General features: G+C 46.3%; 1 protein-coding gene across 1 annotated transcript; it reads right to left on the bottom strand.

The window, feature by feature from the left end:
* Positions 1 to 12,779: 12,779 nt before the first annotated feature.
* Positions 12,780 to 15,182, bottom strand: LOC147271655 (uncharacterized). The gene has a single exon (XM_086203218.1). It carries the CDS (start codon positions 15,015 to 15,017, stop codon positions 14,061 to 14,063), a length of 957 nt encoding a protein of 318 aa, XP_086059344.1. The 5' UTR covers positions 15,018 to 15,182; the 3' UTR covers positions 12,780 to 14,060.
* Between the last annotated feature and the right edge of the window lie 5,501 nt (positions 15,183 to 20,683).

Genomic DNA, 20,683 nt, shown 5'->3' with positions numbered 1-20,683 from the left:
CTTTGAAAATGGTGGTGTTGCTGTGCCGCGACTGAACCGGAAATAACGTTCTGAGCGGGACCAATCACAGTCCTCGACGTTGACGTCACCACGCGTCGACGCGATGCGTAAGCAGGATTTTTTGGAGGCGCGTTTCAGGCTACGGCGTACGGTCTGCGACGACGGCGTAGGTACGAATACGACGCGACACAGAAGCATAAATCAGGCTTAAATCAGGCTTTATAGTCCAACAGGAAGTTAGCATGTCAGGGATGAGACACGCTTATCGTCCAACAGGAAGTTAGCATGTCAGGGATGAGACACGCTTATCGTCCAACAGGAAGTTAGCATGTCGGGGATGAGACACGCTTATCGTCCAACAGGAAGTTAGCATGTCGGGGATGAGACACGCTTATCGTCCAACAGGAAGTTAGCATGTCGGGGATGAGAAACGCTTATCGTCCAACAGGAAGTTAGCATGTCGGGGATGAGACACGCTTATCGTCCAACAGGAAGTTAGCATGTCGGGGATGAGACACGCTTATCGTCCAACAGGAAGTTAGCATGTCGGGGATGAGACACGCTTATCGTCCAACAGGAAGTTAGCATGTCGGGGATGAGACACGCTTATCGTCCAACAGGAAGTTAGCATGTCAGGGATGAGACACGCTTATCGTCCAACAGGAAGTTAGCATGTCAGGGATGAGACACGCTTATCGTCCAACAGGAAGTTAGCATGTCGGGGATGAGACACGCTTATCGTCCAACAGGAAGTTAGCATGTCGGGGATGAGACACGCTTATCGTCCAACAGGAAGTTAGCATGTCAGGGATGAGACACGCTTATCGTCCAACAGGAAGTTAGCATGTCAGGGATGAGACACCCTGATAGTCCAACAGGAAGTTAGCATCTCCATGGTTCCCTTGACCAGAAGCCAGTGGGATCGTTCCATTCTGACATCTTGATTGACATTTGTCCTTCTCTTAGCTAAATAGCTGGCAATCATTTGAAAAAAACCTTGATTTACTTTTTCTATTTTGATCTTCAGCTCATTTGCATACTTTTGCTAAAATTCTCCCCTTTTTGTCTTTTTTTTCTGCTGTTTTTAGCACAAAGTCCACCTGGTGCCTAAAGACCAGTTCAGCATGGACTACGTTGAACCTTCAGTCCGCTGCATCAGCACCCATGGACGGTTCCCCCCTGACAGGAGGATTCTGGTGAGGAACATTAGTGGGACAGCGCTCTTGTTAGAACGGTTCTGATCCACCTTCCCTCCCCCTGTAGCTCCTCCTGTGTCCCCTCAGCGCTCTTGTTAGAACGGTTCTGATCCACCTTCCCTCCCCTGCAGCTCCTCCTGTGTCCCCTCAGCGCTCTTGTTAGAACGGTTCTGATCCACCTTCCCTCCCCCTGTAGCTCCTCCTGTGTCCCCTCAGCGCTCTTGTTAGAACAGCTCTGATCCACCTTCCCTCCCCCTGTAGCTCCTCCTGTGTCCCCTCAGCGCTCTTGTTAGAAGGGTTCTGATCCACCTTCCCTTCCCCTGTAGCTCCTCCTGTGTCCCCTCAGCGCTCTTGTTAGAACGGTTCTGATCCACCTTCCCTCCCCCTGTAGCTCCTCCTGTGTCCCCTCACGTTTCCAAACTCCCTCCCACTGGTTGGTGCTTAAGGAGAGCCAGAGCTCCTCCTACAGGAGCCCATCCTGGCCTCCCCCGCTGCAGCTCCTCCACTGCCCTCCCACCAGAGAGATGAGCCCCCTGGTTCAGAGGTGACAGACCACCTCTGGGAGCAGACAACAGAGACCACATCAGGCTGGACTCCGTGCAGGTACGGAGGCTGACGGCTGCTGAGTGAGTGAGTTTACGACGCTCCCACTACTGCTGCTGGATTGATTTAACACATCTGGAATATTTAGATTTATTCTGAGTCAACATCTGCTTCTGTTGAAGTCCTCAGTCTCCATGCAGGTGGTGTTGTTCCAGATAAAAGGTCTCAATAACAGCATCACTCCAGGTGAAACCATTCCAAAGAAGGCTAAGTGGAGCTGGCATATCAGCCCCCAATGGAAGCCTGCTGCTGCTGCCAAGCTCTCCATGTCATCATGGAAAAGTTGATTGTTCAACTCAATGTTTTTCCCATTGAGAGGAGATTTGTTGTTCCACCATGAAGTCTTTTCTGGTGATGAGTTTGTGTGTTGTAGTAGCATGAAGATATCTTGTTATCATGATCAACTCATCTGGCCTGGTGGAAGAACGCTGCTGTGTTTGGATTCAGACGAGTCAAATCTGAACCAGGGACTTGTAGTTTTATCCTCGGTCTCCGGACTCATAAAATGGAGACCGGCCCAGTTTGACACTTTTGAACTCCTCCATGATGTTCAAATCTCATGACTGAGATTCGTGATTGGAAACATCGGCGGTTCAGGAAAGAAAACATGTAGCATTGAACATCGCTCTCATCCTTCTACTCAGAACGCTGCGGTGGACTCCACCGTGTCCAGGCTTTGGGCAGATACGTCTTCATCCTCCACCACCACCAGCCGCTCCACCCCACCCACCCTGTGCAGGTCTACATTACCAGGGTCGGATCTGGCAGGGTGGAGGATCTTTGATTCATCTTAGCTTTCCTGCTCCGGCTGTTTGAGAAACATTCAAATGGAGATGGTTGTTTGTGTCTTTCAGGCCACGCCAACGCCTCCTTCTGTCCCCACGCTTACGGCTGCCGAAACGTGCCGGCGTCTAAAAACCAGATCATTCTGGATGTGCCGGACCACCAGGTCCTCCTCACCTGCAGGTTCCTGCAGGCAGAGCCCTGTGGTGGTAGGTTTCCTGCTCCTCTGCTGGACTGATACCCTCTCCCTTTCCCCACACGTATCTGCTTTTTCTACTCTGTGCCTCCTTCTCCTCTGTCAGGCCTGGACTTCTTCCTTCTGTCTCTCCAGGATTACGTCCTGGTGGTGCCTGAGAGCAGCTCCAGCTCCAGCTCCCTGAACCAAGAACCACTGGAGAAATCTGACCACTTCATCAGCAACTGTGGCCTCAACAGCTTTCATGTCAAGTTGGTGTCTCTCAGCCTGAGTTGGTCCATGTTCTGTATCCCTGAATGTTCTAGAGGAACTAAACTGGGCCTGACTGGGACGCTTCTGTCTGCTCAGATTTGGGTTGTGAATGCATTCAGATGTCATTTACAAGCATTGGAACTAAAGACCTGAGCCTCAAGAATATTTAGTTCTTGATTTACTTTCTCTTGCAGGGTTTCATTTTGTGCTAATTTTCTTTTGAAGATCTTTGTTTTTTTGTTGTCCTTCCATTTAGCAAGTTTGGCTAAGAAACTTTTCCCCACTAAACTAATTTTCCTAAAATGTCTCGCTAACGTTTCCTTTTTCTCTGTCGTCCCTCCTATCCTTCGTCTCCATTCTGTCTCAGCTAAGCTGTGTCTCTTGGGCTCTCTTCAACAACGGCGCCCTGCCTTGTGCCTGCCATGAGGTTGGAGCTGAGAGTGACACCTGCGAGCCATTTGGTGGTCGGTGCCGCTGCAGGCCCCACGTGATTGGCCGAGACTTCTCCATGTGGGCCGCGGGCTGCTGGGGATTCCCCACTGCAGACGTGAGTGTCAGATTGGATGAATGATGAGTAATAAGGGCTTTTAATGATGAGTGAGAGGACGGACCAAACCAACCTGTCCAACCATCAGAGGACAGTTTGTTGTTCTAGTTTCAACTCTTACTACATCACTGTAAGCATCATTTCGAGGTTATTAGCAACTCTTACTACATGACTGTGAGCATCATTTTGAGTTCATTAGCAATTCTTCCGACATCACTTTCACGTCATTTTGACATCATTAGCAATTCTTCCTAAATCACTGTAGCATTATTTTGAGGTTATTAGCAATTATTACAACATCACTGTCGCATCATTTTAGATCATTACCAATTCTTCTGACATCACTGTAGCATCATTTTGAGGTTCGTAGCAACTCTTACTACATCACTGTAAGCATCACTTTGAGGTCATTTGAAACTTTCACTCCATTACTGTTAGCATCATTTTGAGTTCATTAGCAATTCTTATTACATCACTGTCGCATCATTTTGAGATCATCAGCAATTCTTACGACATCACTGTCACATTTTTTTGGGATCATTAGCAATTCTTCTGACATCACTGTTGCATTATTTTGAGGTTCGTAGCAACTATCACTACATTACTGTCAGCATCATTTTGAGTTCATGAGCAATTCTTACTACATCAGTGTCGCATCATTTTGAGATCATTAGCAATTCTTCCAAAAATCACTGTCGCATTATTTTGAGGTTCGTAGCAACTCTTACTACATTACTGTTGCATTATTTTGACTTCATTAGCAATTATTACAACATCACTGTCGCATCATTTTAGATCATTACCAATTCTTCTGACATCACTGTAGCATCATTTTTAGGTTCGTAGCAACTCTTACTACATGACTGTCAGCATCACTTTGAGATATTCGAAACTTTCACTCCATCACTGTCGCATCATTTTGAGATCATTAGCAATTCTTCCGACATCACTGTCGCATTATTTTGAGGTTCGTAGCAACTCTTACTACATGACTGTCAGCATCACTTTGAGGTTGTTCGAAACACTTACTACATTACTGTAAGCATCACTGAGTTGAATAGCAACTATCACTACATTACTGTTAGCATCATTTTGAGGTTAGTAGCAACTCTTATAACATGACTGTCAGCATCACTTTGAGGTTGTTCGAAACACTTACTACATTACTGGAAGCATCACTGAGTTTATTAGCAACTATCACTACGTTACTGTTAGCATCGTTTTGAGTTCAATAGCAATTCTTCCGACATCACTGTCAGCATCATTTTTAATTTACTCGCAACTCAAACCACATGACTGTCAGCATCACTTTGAGGTTATTCGAAACTTTCACTCCATTACTGTTAGCATCATTTTGAGTTCATTAGCAATTCTTACTAAATCAGTGTCGCATCATTTTGAGATCTTTAGCAATTCTTCTGACATCACTGTCGCATTAAATTGAGGTTAGTAGCAACTCTTACTACATGACTGTCAGCATCACTTTGAGGTTGTTCGAAACACGTATTGCATTACTGTAAGCATCACTGAGTTTAGTAGCAACGATCACTACATTACTGTTAGCATCATTTTTAGTTCATTAGCAATTCTTACGACATCACTGTCCCATCAGTTTGAGATCATTAACAATTCTTCTGACATCACTGTCGCATTATTTTGAGGTTCGAAGCAACTCTTACTACATGACTGTCAGCATCACTTTGAGGTTGTTCGAAACACTTACTACATTACTGTAAGCATCAATGAGTTGATTAGCAATTATTACTACATTACGTTTAGCATCAGTTTAAGTTCATTAGCAATTCTTCCTACATCACTGTCGCATTATTTTGAGGTTCGTTGCAACTCTTACTACATGACTGTCAGCATCACTTTGAGGTTGTTCGAAACACTTACTACATTACTGTCAGCATCAATGAGTTGATTAGCAATTATTACTACATTACGTTTAGCATCATTTTAAGTTCATTAGCAATTCTTCCTACATCACTGTCGCATTATTTTGAGGTTCGTAGCAACTCTTACTACATGACTGTCAGCATCACTTTGAGGTTATTCGAAACACTTACTACATTACTGTAAGCATCACTGACTTGATTAGCAACTATCACTACATTACTGTCAGCATCATTTTGAGTTCATTAGCAATTCTTCCGACATCACTGTCGCAATATTTTGAGGTTCGTAGCAACTTTTACAACATTACTGTCGCATTATTTTGAGATCATTAGCAATTCTTCTGAAATCACTGTCGCATTACTTTGGGGTTATTAGCAACTCTTACTACATGACTGTCTGCATCATTTTTAGGTTACTTGAAACTCTAACCACATGAGTGTCAGCATCACTTAGTTTATTAGCAACTATCACTACATTACTGTTAGCATCATTTTGAGTTCATTAGCAATGTGGGGCTTTGATTGGGAATTGTAAGAAAAATCACTGAATAAACAACACAAACACAGACTGTGTCTGAAATTCCACACCTGCACCCGACTCAGAATGAAAAACCAGTGTGGACTCAATTGTATCCACTTTCCATAATGATTCTGGAGAAATTTCTTTGTGTGTTTTGATGGACGCGAGCCAAGCAGAAATTTCCCACAATGCAATAGGGCGGCGTTTGGTCAGTGTTGAGCAGGCGTCAGTCTGACAATGATGTCATATTATTGTGTCATCACTTGACCAGACCCAAAAGTAGGCTCAGGTATCAGTTTCTTCTCAATGCTAATGTCTGCTAGCTTAGTCTGCTACTTTGATGGCTCTGCCTGCTCAAAGGTCCAGACCCCTGGATGTGGTGGTTCCTACCTGAATGTAGATTCTGTCAGCTCATGTTGTTAAATCAACTCACCAGGAACACCAGTAGATTTCAATGGACTGACAATGAGTCTCATTGAATGGGTGTCTCGTCCAACGAGAAACAATCAGTCTCAGGTTGAAGCTCATCAATGAGGTCTTGTGGATCAGTGGCTTGCATGAATGAATGAGTTGGAAGACTTCTTGGAAATTAAAGAGGATTTAATACAATTAAGAAAACCCTTAAGACAGAGTGATAATTCCAGCAGAGTAATTAAGGCCCATATTGAGTAGCAGGTATGAATTAGCCTGGATTTATCTGAGCTTCAAGTAGACGGCTAAGAGGCAGGTGGAAAGGTGTGTAGGATGAACGATGGTGACCTCCAACCAAATGAAGAGGACTGAGTGGAGGCTGACCAGCTCTACGGAGTCAGGCGGAGTTTGGCAGCGAGAGAGGAGTCCAGGCCTGAATCGGTGAAAACCAACCTAACCGGCTCACGTTCTCAGCTGGATTCTCCCATCGATGTACGACGCCTCTCCAACGAACTGGTGGGAGGACGGCCTCCAAAGCCTCCACCTCGTCGACCGTGGCTCCCGCTGAGATTCGCTCGATGAAGAAGGGAAGCGCGTTGATTGGCTACCCTCTGGTCTCAGGCTGCTGGCTGCCTGGACTAAGCTGCTCTTCTCCGACACAAAGGTGGCTTCTCTCTCTTCAAGGCTCACAGGAGGTCAAGAGTGTAGCGACCGTGAGCCGAGATCGATGATGAATTACAAAAACAGAAAATCAAAAAAATAAATTTGTGGAATAGAAAAGAAAAGGGGAGGAGCCGGACCAGCTGCTCTAGGAGCTCACACACAAAGGGCAGAAACAAGAAGCACTGAAGAGAGCGCCAGCAGTGGATGGTGCCACCACTGTTACAGTAAACTGGTCCGCCTCAGAGCAGTGACCTTTGACCTGTGAGGGGTTGTTGGCCAATCAGCACACTTTGCTGTCTTCAGTCCTTCTCAGATATCAACAAATGAAGCTGGTTGAACAGACAGCAATCATCATCACTCAGAGACATCACCTGGAGAGGAAGACTGCTCCGAGTTCTGACAATGACAGTGAAGAGGCAAGGAGAGCTGGACAACCACAGACAGTGAAACATTCGGAACATCATGTTGATACACGTGTGTGTGTGTGTGTGTGTGTGTGTGTGTGTGTGTGTGTGTGTGTGTGTGTGTGTGTGTAACCATGTTAAACTCTTTTAAATAAATGTTTCAACCTGCTATTATTTGGATGCTGTATGATTCCTGCAACCCCAGACTAACTCAGGTGTTCGTACTGCAACCTAAAGTATGGTGATGAGGAGAATGATGAACAATCCACAAGGTGATCAGAAAATAAGAAATGGATTCAGGAACAACAAACCCATCTCTGAACATGTGATTGAAACATGTGAGTGGGACTGGCAGAACCTGGCTTTACCTCAAAGTGTCTCATCCAGAGATCTGTGACAGGCGTCTGCTGTGGAGGGTCAATCTGTCCGTCCACATTCAGATCATCGATGCAGCGACTCTGCTAGGATCAAACTACTCAGGATGAAACAGACCAATGTTGACATCAAGTAGCAACTCAGCAGCTGATCAACAGAGTCCTCAGCACCAGTAGAGCCTGGTCCTGGTCCCTGGGGGGCTCCAACCACCAGCCTCTCTGTTAACAGCCGAGCGCCACAGAGACTCTGAGTCTCCTGCTGTTCATGAAGAGTTTTCAGGCTAAATTCAGTGTGTGAGGTCCACACTGCACATTTGAGGGACCATGAAGGACAGAGGAGAGTCTGACTGTCATGGTGAAAGCCTTCAGCACTAGAACTGAAACAGCCCCACCATCTTAACCCCCCCAGTCCAAACATCATCGTCCAGCCTTCAACCAGAGGTCCATCAGTTATCATGGAGCCACAGGTGGAGTCTGGATTCTTTTCTAGAATGAGACGGCAGTGACAGTCCTGCCAAGTGACATCACTGACATGACTGGATGACTTCAGTCACATGACAGGATGACTTCAGTCACATGACTGGATGACTTCAGTCACGTGACTTCAGTGCCAAACAGTGCACACTGGTGCCTACCAGTCAAAACCACCTCAGACTGTATCATTCTATATGCTTGGCTGTAGTGTGTGTGTGTGTGTGTGTGTGTGTGTGTTTAAAAAGGCAAAAAAGTCTTTTTTTCAGCAACAGAACTTTAATACAAACACAAAATGAAAAGCAGAACAAGCCAGAACCCAAAATATGGATTTACAGAGGAAGCGTGCTGGGCCCAGAACCCAGAGGTGGATGGATCAAAACCATCCTCTGCTAAAAGAAGGGAACAAAATAAACCTGGTTGTTTTGAAATGTGAATCTGTTGAAGAGGGTGGAAATGGTGAGGGAGTCAGTTGTTCCTTTTGTTTTATGACAGAGACCTCATTGTGAACTAAATCATTTTAATTCTTTACTTGAAGATTCACACTTTTTCGCTCAAAATGTTTGACAACTTCCTCCATGCTGGTGCCCCATCACACACAACAGGTGCACTTCTCCTCTTTTCTCCTCTGACCCTCAAACATTCACAGTCTTCCAGTGAACGTCCAATTGTCCTCTGAAATAAGACATGAATCTTTCCCTGCTGAGACTCCTGATCTCTGACTGTCACTAGCATGTGCTAGCAGAATACAGCACTCCTTCTTCATGATCTGTCTTTGTCTCTGACCAGCTGTCCTGCTCTCTTTCCTCCTACCAGTCAAAGCAGACATCCGCACCTACTGATCTTGGATCTGCTGCCCGTTCCTGCCTGGTAAAAGAAGGAACCAGCACCTGGTTCTCCAGGCTGAATGAACTCCAGGACGTTGGCCAGCCGTGTCAGTTGAAACCTTATTTGTCCAAATAGAGAAAAAATAAGTCTGATTGTTGATGAAAGATGTCCTCATGGCTTTGAAACTGTGGTTGGGGAGCAGCCAACATGAGCACATTCATGGAAGAATAGCAGTAAAAACAGGAAGTGTTAGTTAGCAAGTACTCACCAGTCTGTCACTATCATACTTGATTCTAGTGGAACAAAATGGCTGCTGCTGACTGTGCTGCCTGGTGGAGGATCACTCTTCACCATCCTCTCAGGCCTTGATGGAACCAAAAAGGCCAGTTCCTGGAGAAGATCTTCTAGGGGTCCAGGTTAAAGCGGTGCCCCAGCTGGCAGCAGGTGCTGACCCAGGTCCTGCATGGGAGATACTGTCAGTTCTGTTCTGCACTGCTCACAACCACAGGCTGGTGTTGAGGCCTGCAGCAACCAGGGCCCCAGTCACCAAGAGTATAAAGGCTGGTCATTGTGGCAGTGGGAGGAGTCAAAATGAAGACAGACCAATGTGAGCAGGACGTTCCTGGAGAAGTCAGAAGAACTTGACCATGTTTCCTACAGTACCCAGGAGGCCTGGTAGTTGTTGGGAAGGAAGCTCCAAAAGCAAAGAGCAGACAGCAGGACATCAAAAGAAAAGATCCAGACACTAAAACTACAAGTAGAAACAAGAAGAAATACTCAAAGCTTTGGAAAGATACTCCAAGGTTGGATATACATTATTATATACACTACTATTCTCATTGACTCCTAAAGAGGGACAGGAAACATTAGAATGTGGATCAGATCAGCTGATTTCAGTGTTGAGTCCATCCCTCCATCCACTTTCTATTCTTGTCCTTTAAGGGTCATGGGGGGGGGGGGGGCGATCCCAGGTGACATTGTTCAAGAGGCAGGGTTCACCCTGGACAGGTCACCAGTCCATCAGGAGAAATGAGGTGGACGGTATCATGCAACCTAAACTAAAACATTCGTCAGATCAAATTCAGATTAAAGCAAGAGGCTCCAGATCAAAGTCAGAATTCCTCATGATGTCATCAGGGCTTTGACAGTAGCTAGAATTCTGTCTTTGATCTCAGGAGGACATGAAAGAAACCCAATTGAGGAAAGTAGAGGAGAACATTCAGCTTCATTAGAAACACTTGAACTGTTGAACAGTAGAATTTGTTTGAAACAGTTTACAACACTGAGTGACAGGATTGAAGAGGGAAGAGTTTTCTGCTTTAAAATTAATTCTAACCTAAAAGTCAAGTCAAGTCAATTTTATTTATATAGAACCAAATCCCAACAGAAGTTATTTCATGACACAGTTTTGTCAGAGTTCAATAAAAGGAAATTAAGGGTCATCCAAGTTTTTATCTCCTTCAGACAGGCCTCCAGTTTAGTCAGCTGATTTATTTCATGTGGATCATTGATAAGTACAGCTGTGTGTCGTCAGCATAGCAGTGAAAATTAATTGAGTGTTTCCTAATAATGTGACCGAGAGGAAGCAGATAAAGGGTGAAGAGGATTGGTCCAAGCTCAGAGCCTTGAGGAACACCATAAGAGACTGTAGTGGTTTCCGAGGGTTTATCATTCGTGAGTACGAACTGAGATCGACCTAGTAAATAGGACCTGAACCAGTTAAGTGCAGTTCCTTCAATGCCAATGACAGGTTCCAGTCTCCGTAGAAGGATATGGTGATCAATGGTATCAAAAGCTGCACTAAGATCTAATCAGACCAGCACAGAGACCAGTCCCTCATCTGATGCTAGTAGGAGGTCATTGGTAACTCTGACGAGTGCAGTTTCTGTGCTATGATGAACCCTGAAACCTGACTGGAAATCCTCTAATAGGCTGTTGCTATGGAGAAAGTCACACAGCTGTTTAGCAACTGCTTTCTCCAGAATTTTGGTGAGAAAAGGAAGATTTGACATTGGTCTGTATTTGGCCAAAACTTCTGGATCCAGGGTTGCTTTTTTGAGAAGGGGTCTAATTACTGCCACTTTAAAGGACTGTGGGACGTAACCAGATACCAGACACATTGATCATATCTAAGAGGGAGGTGCTAACGAGGGGTAGAGAGTCCTTAAGTAGCTTGTTTGGGATGGGGTCTAGAAGACAGGTGGATGGTTTAGAGGAGGAAATGATTGAACTGAGCTCATCAAGGCTAACGGTAGAAAAACTGTCAAGTGTACGTCTGGTCCTCCAGCAGCCTCTAAGGCTTCTGAGGCTATAGGTGCCATGTTGTCAGCTGATGGCAGGAGGAGGTGAATTTTCTCTCTAAGAAGGACAATTTTGTCATTAAAGAAGTCCATGAAAGAAGAGGAACCTGGGTTGTTCTTGTGTTCCTCTATTAGTGCTGAGTAGTAGGCTGCTCTCGCTATACGAAGGGCTTTCTTATAGCTTTTAAGGCTGTCTTGCCAGACTAAATGAGACTCCTCCAGTTGGGGCAGCGCCATATTCTCTTGAACTTCTGGGTTTTTTGTTTAAGCTGTCTGGTTTCTGAATTGTACCAAGGTGCTTGTTTCCTTGGATTTATAGATTTAGTTTTTAGTGGGGCAAATGAGTCCAGAGTTGATCCTAAGGTGCCTGTTGCTCTATTGATAAAATTATCAATTTGGGAGGGACTAAGGTTGACAACAGTGTCCTCTGTAACAATGGGACACGACACTGATTAAGCACGACTGGAATCGCTTCCTTAAATCCAGGTGTGGCCTGATCAGACAAACATCTGGAAACCACAGTTTTCCTGAGTGGAGTGTAGTTGATTAGTTCAAAGTCCAAAGTGATTGATTGATGGTCTGATAAAAGCGTTCTGTGGAAACACAACAAGATGTTCAGCTTCAGTTCCACATGTTAGGAGGAGGTGGAGGTGTGGTTGTGACAGTGAGGGCGTTCATGGACAGACTGATGGACACCAGTTGAGTCTAGAAGAGAGAGAAATGCAGCACCAGACTGTTGACACTCTTCTGAGACCTGCTTCCTGTCTTCAAGAGTCATCAAGACGTCCCAGCCTCAGATTTTCTTATTGGAGACAATGATGACCACAAGTACAAGGAAAAAAAGAGAAGACAAAACAAACGCAAAATCCATCCTGCTGGTGAGGTGAAATCCAAGAGTCCCTGAGCCAGGACATTCCAACTGTAACACATAAGAGGCCCCTGACACCATGTTTCTTTTGGGCTGGTTCCCCAAACCTGATTGATTGATTGATTGCTGCAGTTGTAATGTGGAGTTTCAAACTTAGAGAACAGCTGCTGTTAAACAGAAGAGGAAGAAGAATGTTTTTTATCCAGAACTGAGATAAAAATTGAAAAGTTCAAAATAACATGAAAAATGGCAAATAATGTGTTGTTGTTTGTTGCCTTCAATCATTGCAGGAACAACATGAGATGGAAAAACAAGTCTTTAATCTATTTAAAGTAGAAAGATGTCTGTAGATAACATCCACTCCAAACAGTCAAACACAAGGGTGGTGATCAAGTAGAGCATGGAAACAAAAGCACTGACGACTTGAAGAACAGAAAGTTTATTAAAAGACAAGTTTATAAGGACAGTTAAAAGGTGTCTAGACGGCTGTTTACACTTTAATTCAGCTGTAGAAGAAGAAGACCTTCACTGTGAAAACTCATCCTGTGTTACAGCCGCCCCTCCAGGACGGTCAGGGACCAACTTCAGTCCTGGTCCTGATACACCGGAAATCCAACCAATCCCTCACATAGGAACCATGTATTTGTTTGAGTGGTGCCCAGCAGCACAGCACCCTGCCTGAGCGTAGTAGGAAGTGTAGGAGCCGGTCCTGAGCGTGTACTGCATGTGTACTACTACTAAAGGTACTTCACCGGAGGCTCCAGCTGATGTCCCATATGTCTCCATCAGCTGGATGACATCACTGATATCAGAGACTCCACCCACTCATTTATTTTCACACATCTCAAAGACAATTCAGTGTTTGATCAGGATCAATACATCATTATAAAGATCAGTACTTGGTGCCAAGTGGATCTTTGATGGTGACCTCAGAGAAATCAGATCAGCCCTCACACCCTCCTGTCCAATGGTGGCTCCATGATTTCAGCTTCATCCTGTTTCTTTCCTGCTGTGTTTTCTCCTCTCTTTGTCTCTGTTCCTGCAGTCACACTGGATAGTTCTTGTGTGAAGGGGACCAACAAAGTGGTGGTGGACGCGTTGTCTAGAGTTCCTTCAGTGTGGAAATTGATAGTGAACTGTTTTCCTGTCTCTGGTTCTCCTCTTGTCTTTTCCTAGCCTCCTACATCATTGCTTTCTGGGTGCACCGGTCAATGCGGTACCTTGGGACAAGAGATGCTGGACCACCGGAGCAGCCACTGGTTCACCTCCTGATAGGTTTACCTCATCTGTACAGAACAATGGGTGATGTACATGGTTTGAGGGGGTTTGGTTAATCATCATTTTGGCTTTTTTTTTAAACAAATACATTTAAGGTACTTTGGTGACCCCTTTCTTGTGTGTGTGTGTGTGTGTGGGGGGGGGGGATAAAGGTCCCGTGGCTGGTGCCTTTCATGCTGTTTCTGGTGTTGCAGCAGGTATCTGGAGGGTGGGGGGCTGTTCGTTCCTCCTAGTTGAAGCTCCTGGGCCCGGTGCTCTCTACATACAGAACCCGCCTTGCTGGCCAGGAGCCTCTCTTCCTCCTCATCCATTGTCACTTTGATTTTCAGCAGACAACATCTCTTCCTTCCACCTCCCTTACACACATGCACACATGAACCCACACCACTGACTCTACTGACAATCACATCACATTGTTGTCTGAGTTCAATTTTGGTTTATCGTTGTTCTTTTCACCAAATAAATTCATTATTTGGCCTTCAACCTGCGTCTCCCACTCTTGTCATGCTTCAAAGCCACTTCTTGCAAAGGTGGTTTCTTCCCAGTGTGTGTTCTCGTGTGTCTTTTCAGATCTCCCTTAACTGAGAATCTTTTACCACAAACTGAGCAGGGATATGGTTTCTTCCCAGTGTGCGTTCTCATGTGTCTTTTCAGATCTCCCTTAACTGAGAATCTTTTACCACAAACTGAGCAGGGATATGGTTTCTCCCCAGTGTGCGTTCTCATGTGTCTTTTCAGATTCCCCTTTTCTGAAAATCTTGTGCTACAAACTGAGCACGGGAATGGTTTCTCCCCAGTGTGTGTTCTCATGTGTCTATTCAGATATCCCTTTTCTGAAAACCTTCCGCCACAAACTGAGCAGGGAAACGGTTTCTCCCCAGTGTGCGTTCTCATGTGTGTTTTCAGATCTCCCTTAACTGAGAATCTTTTGCCACAAACTGAGCAGGGATGTGGTTTCTCCCCAGTGTGCATTCTCATGTGTGATTCTAAATGTGCCTTAATTGAGAATCTTGTGCCGCAAACTGAGCATGGGAATGGTTTCTCCCCAGTATGCGTTCTCATGTGTCTTTTCAGATGCCCCTTTTCTGAAAATCTTGTGCCACAAACTGAGCACGGGAATGGTTTCTCCCCAGTGTGTGTTCTCATGTGTCTATGCAGATATCCCTTTTCTGAAAACCTTCCACCACAAACTGAGCAGGGGAACGGTTTCTCCCCAGTGTGTGTTCTCATGTGTGTTTTCAAATGTTCCCTGACAGAGAATCTTTTTCCACAAACTGAGCATGTGAATGGTTTCTCCCCAGTGTGTGTTCTCATGTGTATATCCAAACCACCTCTGTAATTAAAACCTTTACTACATGTTGAGCACCTAAAGGGACGCTCATCCTCACTGACTTCTGTCTCAGATTCAGAAGGACCAAAGTTCATGTTCCTGATGATCTCTGATCCTCTTTCAGTCTGTGCTTTTTGCTCTTTTGAGCTGCAATGACTCACTTCCTGTCCTGGGCTCAGTTTCTGAAGCAAATTCCTCCTTGAGCCAAAGGGTTCCTTGTGCTCAGAGGTAGTCGTGTTATCAGGTCTGACCCAATCATCCTCACTGACTTCAGTCTCAGCTTCAGAAGAGTCTGACATCTGGTCTTCAGTCTGGGGTTGTACAAGTGGATCTGGATCTACCTTGCTGGCTGGTTCTGGTTCTGGTCCTCCACACTCTTCTCCAACAGCTTCTGTTTTCAGATGATGAATTGGGCTGCTGCTCAGAGACTCTTCTTTCAAGTTCTCCTCAGTTAGACTCTGATGAAGCTGTGGGAACTGAGGTTTCTCTTCGTCCCCTTCACTCTTCACAGGGACCAGAGTGAAGGGGAACGTGGTGATATCAGCCTCCTCCTGCCCTTGAAGCTGCCCTCCCTCCTCACTGGTCCAGAGCTCCTCCCACTCCTCTTTAATGTGGGGGGGCTCTGGGTCCTGCAGCTCAGGGGGAACCTCTTCTTTAATCACCAGCAGCTGCTCCACATCTGCAGGACACAAACAGCAACATCAGAAATCTCTTCATTTGACTCTGAAACAGCGGAGCAACAGACAGAAACAGAAATCAACTCAATGAAAAGAGACGCACAACACACACCCTGCACCCATGTTGGGATGGGGGGGCAGCTGGGGCGGGGAGTGAGTCAATTGCTGCCCCTTTTGCTAACTGCACCAGCGCGGGCCTGGGTTGGGCCTGTGGCCTGGGGGGGGGGGGGGTTCCTGGGGCTCCCTGTGTTCAGGGGGTTTCTGGGTGCCCTGGTGGTTTGGTCCTGACCTGCCTGCTATCCTGGACTGGGGGTGTGATGTTCTGGTCCCCCACATCAGCTACAGTCAGCTACCCACTGCATTCAAGACAAACCGTAGCGCGCACACACACACACACACACACACACACACACACACACACACACACACACACACACACACACACACCTGGTCTCAAAATACACGCCTCTCTGGCTACAAAGACAGGTCAGTGAGAGTTTTTCTCGACTGATAACTTCTGTTGTTCTGTGTTGTAGAACTGTAATACTCTGAGAAGAAATACCTGCTGGCTCTACTCTCTCTCTCTCTCTCTCTCTGGTCTATTTTTATAGTTCGTCTCTTGGTGACCAGTAGAATTTCCGATCGAACTCTCGATAAATCTCTGTTGTTATTGTTGTTACTGTTTTTGTTTGTTTGTTTTTCTCCTATTGTTGCCCCCCCCCCTTGTCCTCCCTGTCCTGTCCCTGCTCTCTCTTCCTGTCCTCTCCTGAGCCTCAGTCCGGTAGCTTCATCAATGAACCAACACATTCCTAATAAAGTTCAACACAGAAGGTGATAGGAGGAGTTTATCAGGTTCCTCCGTAGCAGAGTAGAACTGCTTCAGTCCAACAAAGCACCAGGAACATGGATGCTGCTGCTGAACAGGACAGGGTAAAAACTACAAAAGAAGGCTGGACAACAATCCACAGAAAAACTAGTTTACCCTTTGATTTTGACCTTTGAATTTTTTCATTTTACCTTTCAGACGTTCACACACAACCCGGAAATGGCTTTTTACACCTAAAATCCCCTAAAATGCTCTCTGAGGGCCTCTGCAGCTCCACTTCCTGGACTGAATTCGGGGCCCAGCAGGTCCCTGCGGGGACTCACCTGCTCTGTCCAGCCTGACTCGGGGCTTCAGCACGGCATCGAGCAGCAACCTCTGCCGGCGGTTCTACCGCTCGTACTCCGCCACGGTTTCCTCCAGCAGAGCCACGATCTGCTCCGCGGCCGCCGCCAGCCGCTCGGTGAGCAGCGCTCTCAGCACCGGTACTCCAGCCGCTGAGTCTCCTTCTCCCAGCTGCAGCAGGAAGTCTTCAGCGGCGGCGAGGATCCGCTCCTGGACCGACACCCGCAGCAGCTGCGCGGCGCACATGTTGAGGTTCTACCGGCGCCACTCAGCCTTCAGGAGACAAAGACCGAGGCCGGGGGTTCACGGACTTCTCCTTCTTTCCTTGTTGTTTGAAAACGTCCCGCGTCTTCGTCTCGTTCTGTGAAGCGCGTATTGATGACGTATGTGGTGACGTCCAAAGCCTCTTCAGCCGGCAGTGACCACGTGACTGATTCAGGACCTGCTTCTCCAGCTTGGCGTGAGATTCTAAATGTAAAGCAGTGAAACGCCGTGGTTTCCTCCCTCCTCGTCCAAAAGCGTTCGCTATTTGATCAAAGGAAGGAGAAACAAGTGACTCCATATTGTGGAGGCTGAACTCAGAGTTGAGGGAACTTTCATTCTGATCTGAGAGCAGCAACAAAGCCACTGAGAAAAACTGAACCACTGTCAGAGTCGGCACAGCATCAGCAGTCAGGCTGTGTTCACACTGGGAGAAACCATCGGACAGAAACCTCCCTCAGTCACACTGAAGGAACCTGAACTGACTGCTGCAGCTGGGACACACACACCCACACACACACACACACACACACACACACACACACACACACACACACACACACACACACACAGCAGGAAACATGAACAGAGAGATAAAAGCACAGGATGCCTCCTCCTCCTCCTTCCAGAGATCAACTGATCTCCAGATTGACTTCAGTTCTTTGATCAGAATTCTTCTTCCTCCTTGATAGATTTATTGATACTTTGTCATAGACGGTCCATTCCTATTGGAGGATGTTAAAGAGCAGAAGAACCAGGTTCCCATGTATGGAACTAGAATATTTATATACTGTATTGCAGTCGTTTCCAACATCCATCCATCCATTCTCTTCCTCTTATTCCTGTTAAGGGTAATGGGGCTGGAGCCTATCCCAGAGTCTACAGGTGAGAGGCAGGGTTCACCCTGGACAGGTCACCAGTCCATCACAGGACCAACACATAGAGACAGACAACCATTCACTCTCACAGTCACACCTACAGTCAATTTAGAGTATCAATCAGCCTCGTCCCCTCTTGATGTCTTTGGACTGTGGGAGGAAGCTGGAGTACCAGAGAGAACCCACGCAGGAACAGGGAGAACATGGAGACTCACACAGAAAGATCCTGTGCTGGAGCTGGGACTGGAACCCTGAACCTTCTTGCTGTGAGGTATTTTTATCTCACAAGTGGAAAAATGTAGACTCTTCATGTCATTACATGTCGTTCTCCATTGGGTCACTAGGGGGCAGCACCTACCTGCATCACCAATATGAGCCTTCAGTCTGTCAGGGGGTAGAATTCAGTCACCACCAATGACATCAGAGTTCAGACATCAAAGACAGACATTAAAGCCTCTCTGATAAAACAAAAATATCCTGCAATATTTTTTTCCAAAGTGAGACCCTCTTCATTCTCTAGTTTAATCTGCTGCAATAATAATGAGCATCTTTGTCAGTCTACTGATGAATGTCAGATATCTTTGATGACCAAACCTGGACGTTTGTCTCAGTTTGACTGGAAGTCTCATTCATTCATTTCTCCTCCATGATTTCCTGCAATGATTTCCTGGTTCTGCTCCATTCAGGTTCAGAGAGCTGAGATTAAAATCACTCAGGAATAAAAGAGGAGACACCAACAAGTCAGCATGGAAGAGGAGCAGCTTTTCAAACTGGTCACCCTGGCTGCTGGTCTGGGCCTCCCTTTGCCTCGGTGCTCCTTGAACCAGTGAAGGTCCTGGTCCAGTCTTCTCCACTGTGTCCTGGTCAACAGGGAGCACCTCCCCACCAGAGAGGTGCAGGGCAAAGGAAAGGAAAACTCCAACCAGAATGAACGCTGCACTAAAAACTGCCCTCCATTTCTTGAGGGGAACGTTGGGTCTTCCTCAGGCAAACGGCAGTCAGCAGTGGCTCAACATCTGAACTGAGCCCAGACCTGGTCAGCTGATCATTCACCAGCTCAGCCCCTCCCACTCATGACGAAGACCTTGAAAACCCCAACATCACCTCCTCCACCTCAGTCTGGCGTGTGTGGATGGAGGGCTGTGATGTCAGCGGCGATGACATCACTGACACAAACACACTGATCTCTGACTGGTTTGGTCTGAGTGGGATTCAGTGACATCACACGACCTGCACCAGATGAAGGGGCGGGGCATCCAGGAGCTGTGACATCACTGGTGACTCTTGTTGAGCCGCCTTCTTGGCCAAAGTGGAGGAGAACAGGACCCGAATACAGACGGGGGAGAGGAGCGTTCAACAAAAGGAGGCTTGAATGATGAAAAGACAAAGAACAACAAAGGAACTCAAAGCACCAACAGAGGAGAAAAGACAAAGTAGCAAACAAAAGCCAAACTTCCACTGGAAACTTGGAGGAGCTGGAACAGGAGGGAGAGAACATGAGGCTGAGAACCCTGGAGAATGAGAGGTGGACAAATCCACCAGCGCAGCATCAGGAGAGCAAAGAAACCAGAAGGAGCTTTGAGGAGCTGCTGACATGCAGCCAGGGAGCGTCTGCCTGAGATGGGAGGAGCTGCTCATCCACCCAGATGGAGAAGCAGCCATCTTGCTCTTCTGACGCCGACCGGCAGAAGGAACAGAGGAGGTGAGGGGCCTCACGTTGTCATGGCAACATGGAAACATTCCACTCTATCAGTGTTGCCTCCATCAGACGCACTTTGTCTTTGTGAAGATCAAAGTGAAAGGAAATAATAAAATAAAACAATGAAGGCTGCATGAACTGAGTGACACACTTGAGGATGACATCAGCGAAATGTGTGATGTCACACTGCTGAGTCGTGAGGTCACCACCAGAGAACAAATGAGTGATGAGATGCTGATTATTGACTCTCTACTTTAAATGATCTCACTCTCTTCCAGCTGGAAGAAGTTTGAGGATGAATGAAGTCAAGAACTGGAAAAATGTAGAACGTTCACGTCATTACATGTTGTTCTCCATTGAGTCACTAGGGGGCAGCACCTACCTGCAACTCCTGGGAGCCCTCAGTCTCACCTCATTTTCAGGCTCCAACTAAAATGAAGCTTCAACTCTTCTGAATCCTCTCCACCTGTCAGGTCTGTTTGAAACTTCCAGGTTTGATCAACATCCCAGTCTGAACACATCTACAGGTCAGCAGTGACCACAGCGCCACCTACTGGCAGCAGGAAATGACAGATTTGACACTGAGATGTCCTCGTCACGGCGTGATGGAGAGTTCTGATGATTCATCAGCACAATCAAACTCTGAGAACTCCTCCCTGCATGGTTGATGAGGGTCAAAGTTCCCATGTGTCTCACTTCAGGTGGAGGACCAGAGATTTTAGGCTCATGTGAGTGGTTGATTCTAATGTAAGAATAACAGACCACAGACTAGTCAGTGAATAAAACTGCCGACTTCTTTATAGACAGAAAATATCAGAAAAACAAAAACTATTGGTACCAAACCCTTTACATCCACACACATTCAATAAAGGAGTCTCCCTCCAACCAACAGACAGAAACCAGACCTCAGGAGAATCAGGTTATTGACCTCTTTTGAGTCTTATTTGAAGTTAACCCGACTTATTTGAGTTGAGGTTTAATTTGGTGGCTGGATTTCTATGATTGTTTGTTTACTTCACGGTGTCTATTTGAGTTTCCTCAGTCTAGGTTCTCATTTGATCTTGGTTCAGCCTTTTTA

Source organism: Aulostomus chinensis, chromosome 1, assembly GCF_037954235.1.
Source record: "Aulostomus chinensis isolate RoL2024-O1b breed Wild chromosome 1, RoL_Achi_v1.0, whole genome shotgun sequence".
NCBI lineage: Eukaryota > Metazoa > Chordata > Actinopteri > Syngnathiformes > Aulostomidae > Aulostomus > Aulostomus chinensis.
Note: the sequence above shows the minus strand (reverse complement) of the source record. Positions and strands in the feature narration are given on the sequence as shown.

Bases quoted from the DNA above. Each gene is read 5' to 3' on its own strand.
- LOC147271655 (XM_086203218.1), bottom strand. From the start codon at position 15,017: ATGAACTTTGGTCCTTCTGAATCTGAGACAGAAGTCAGTGAGGATGAG.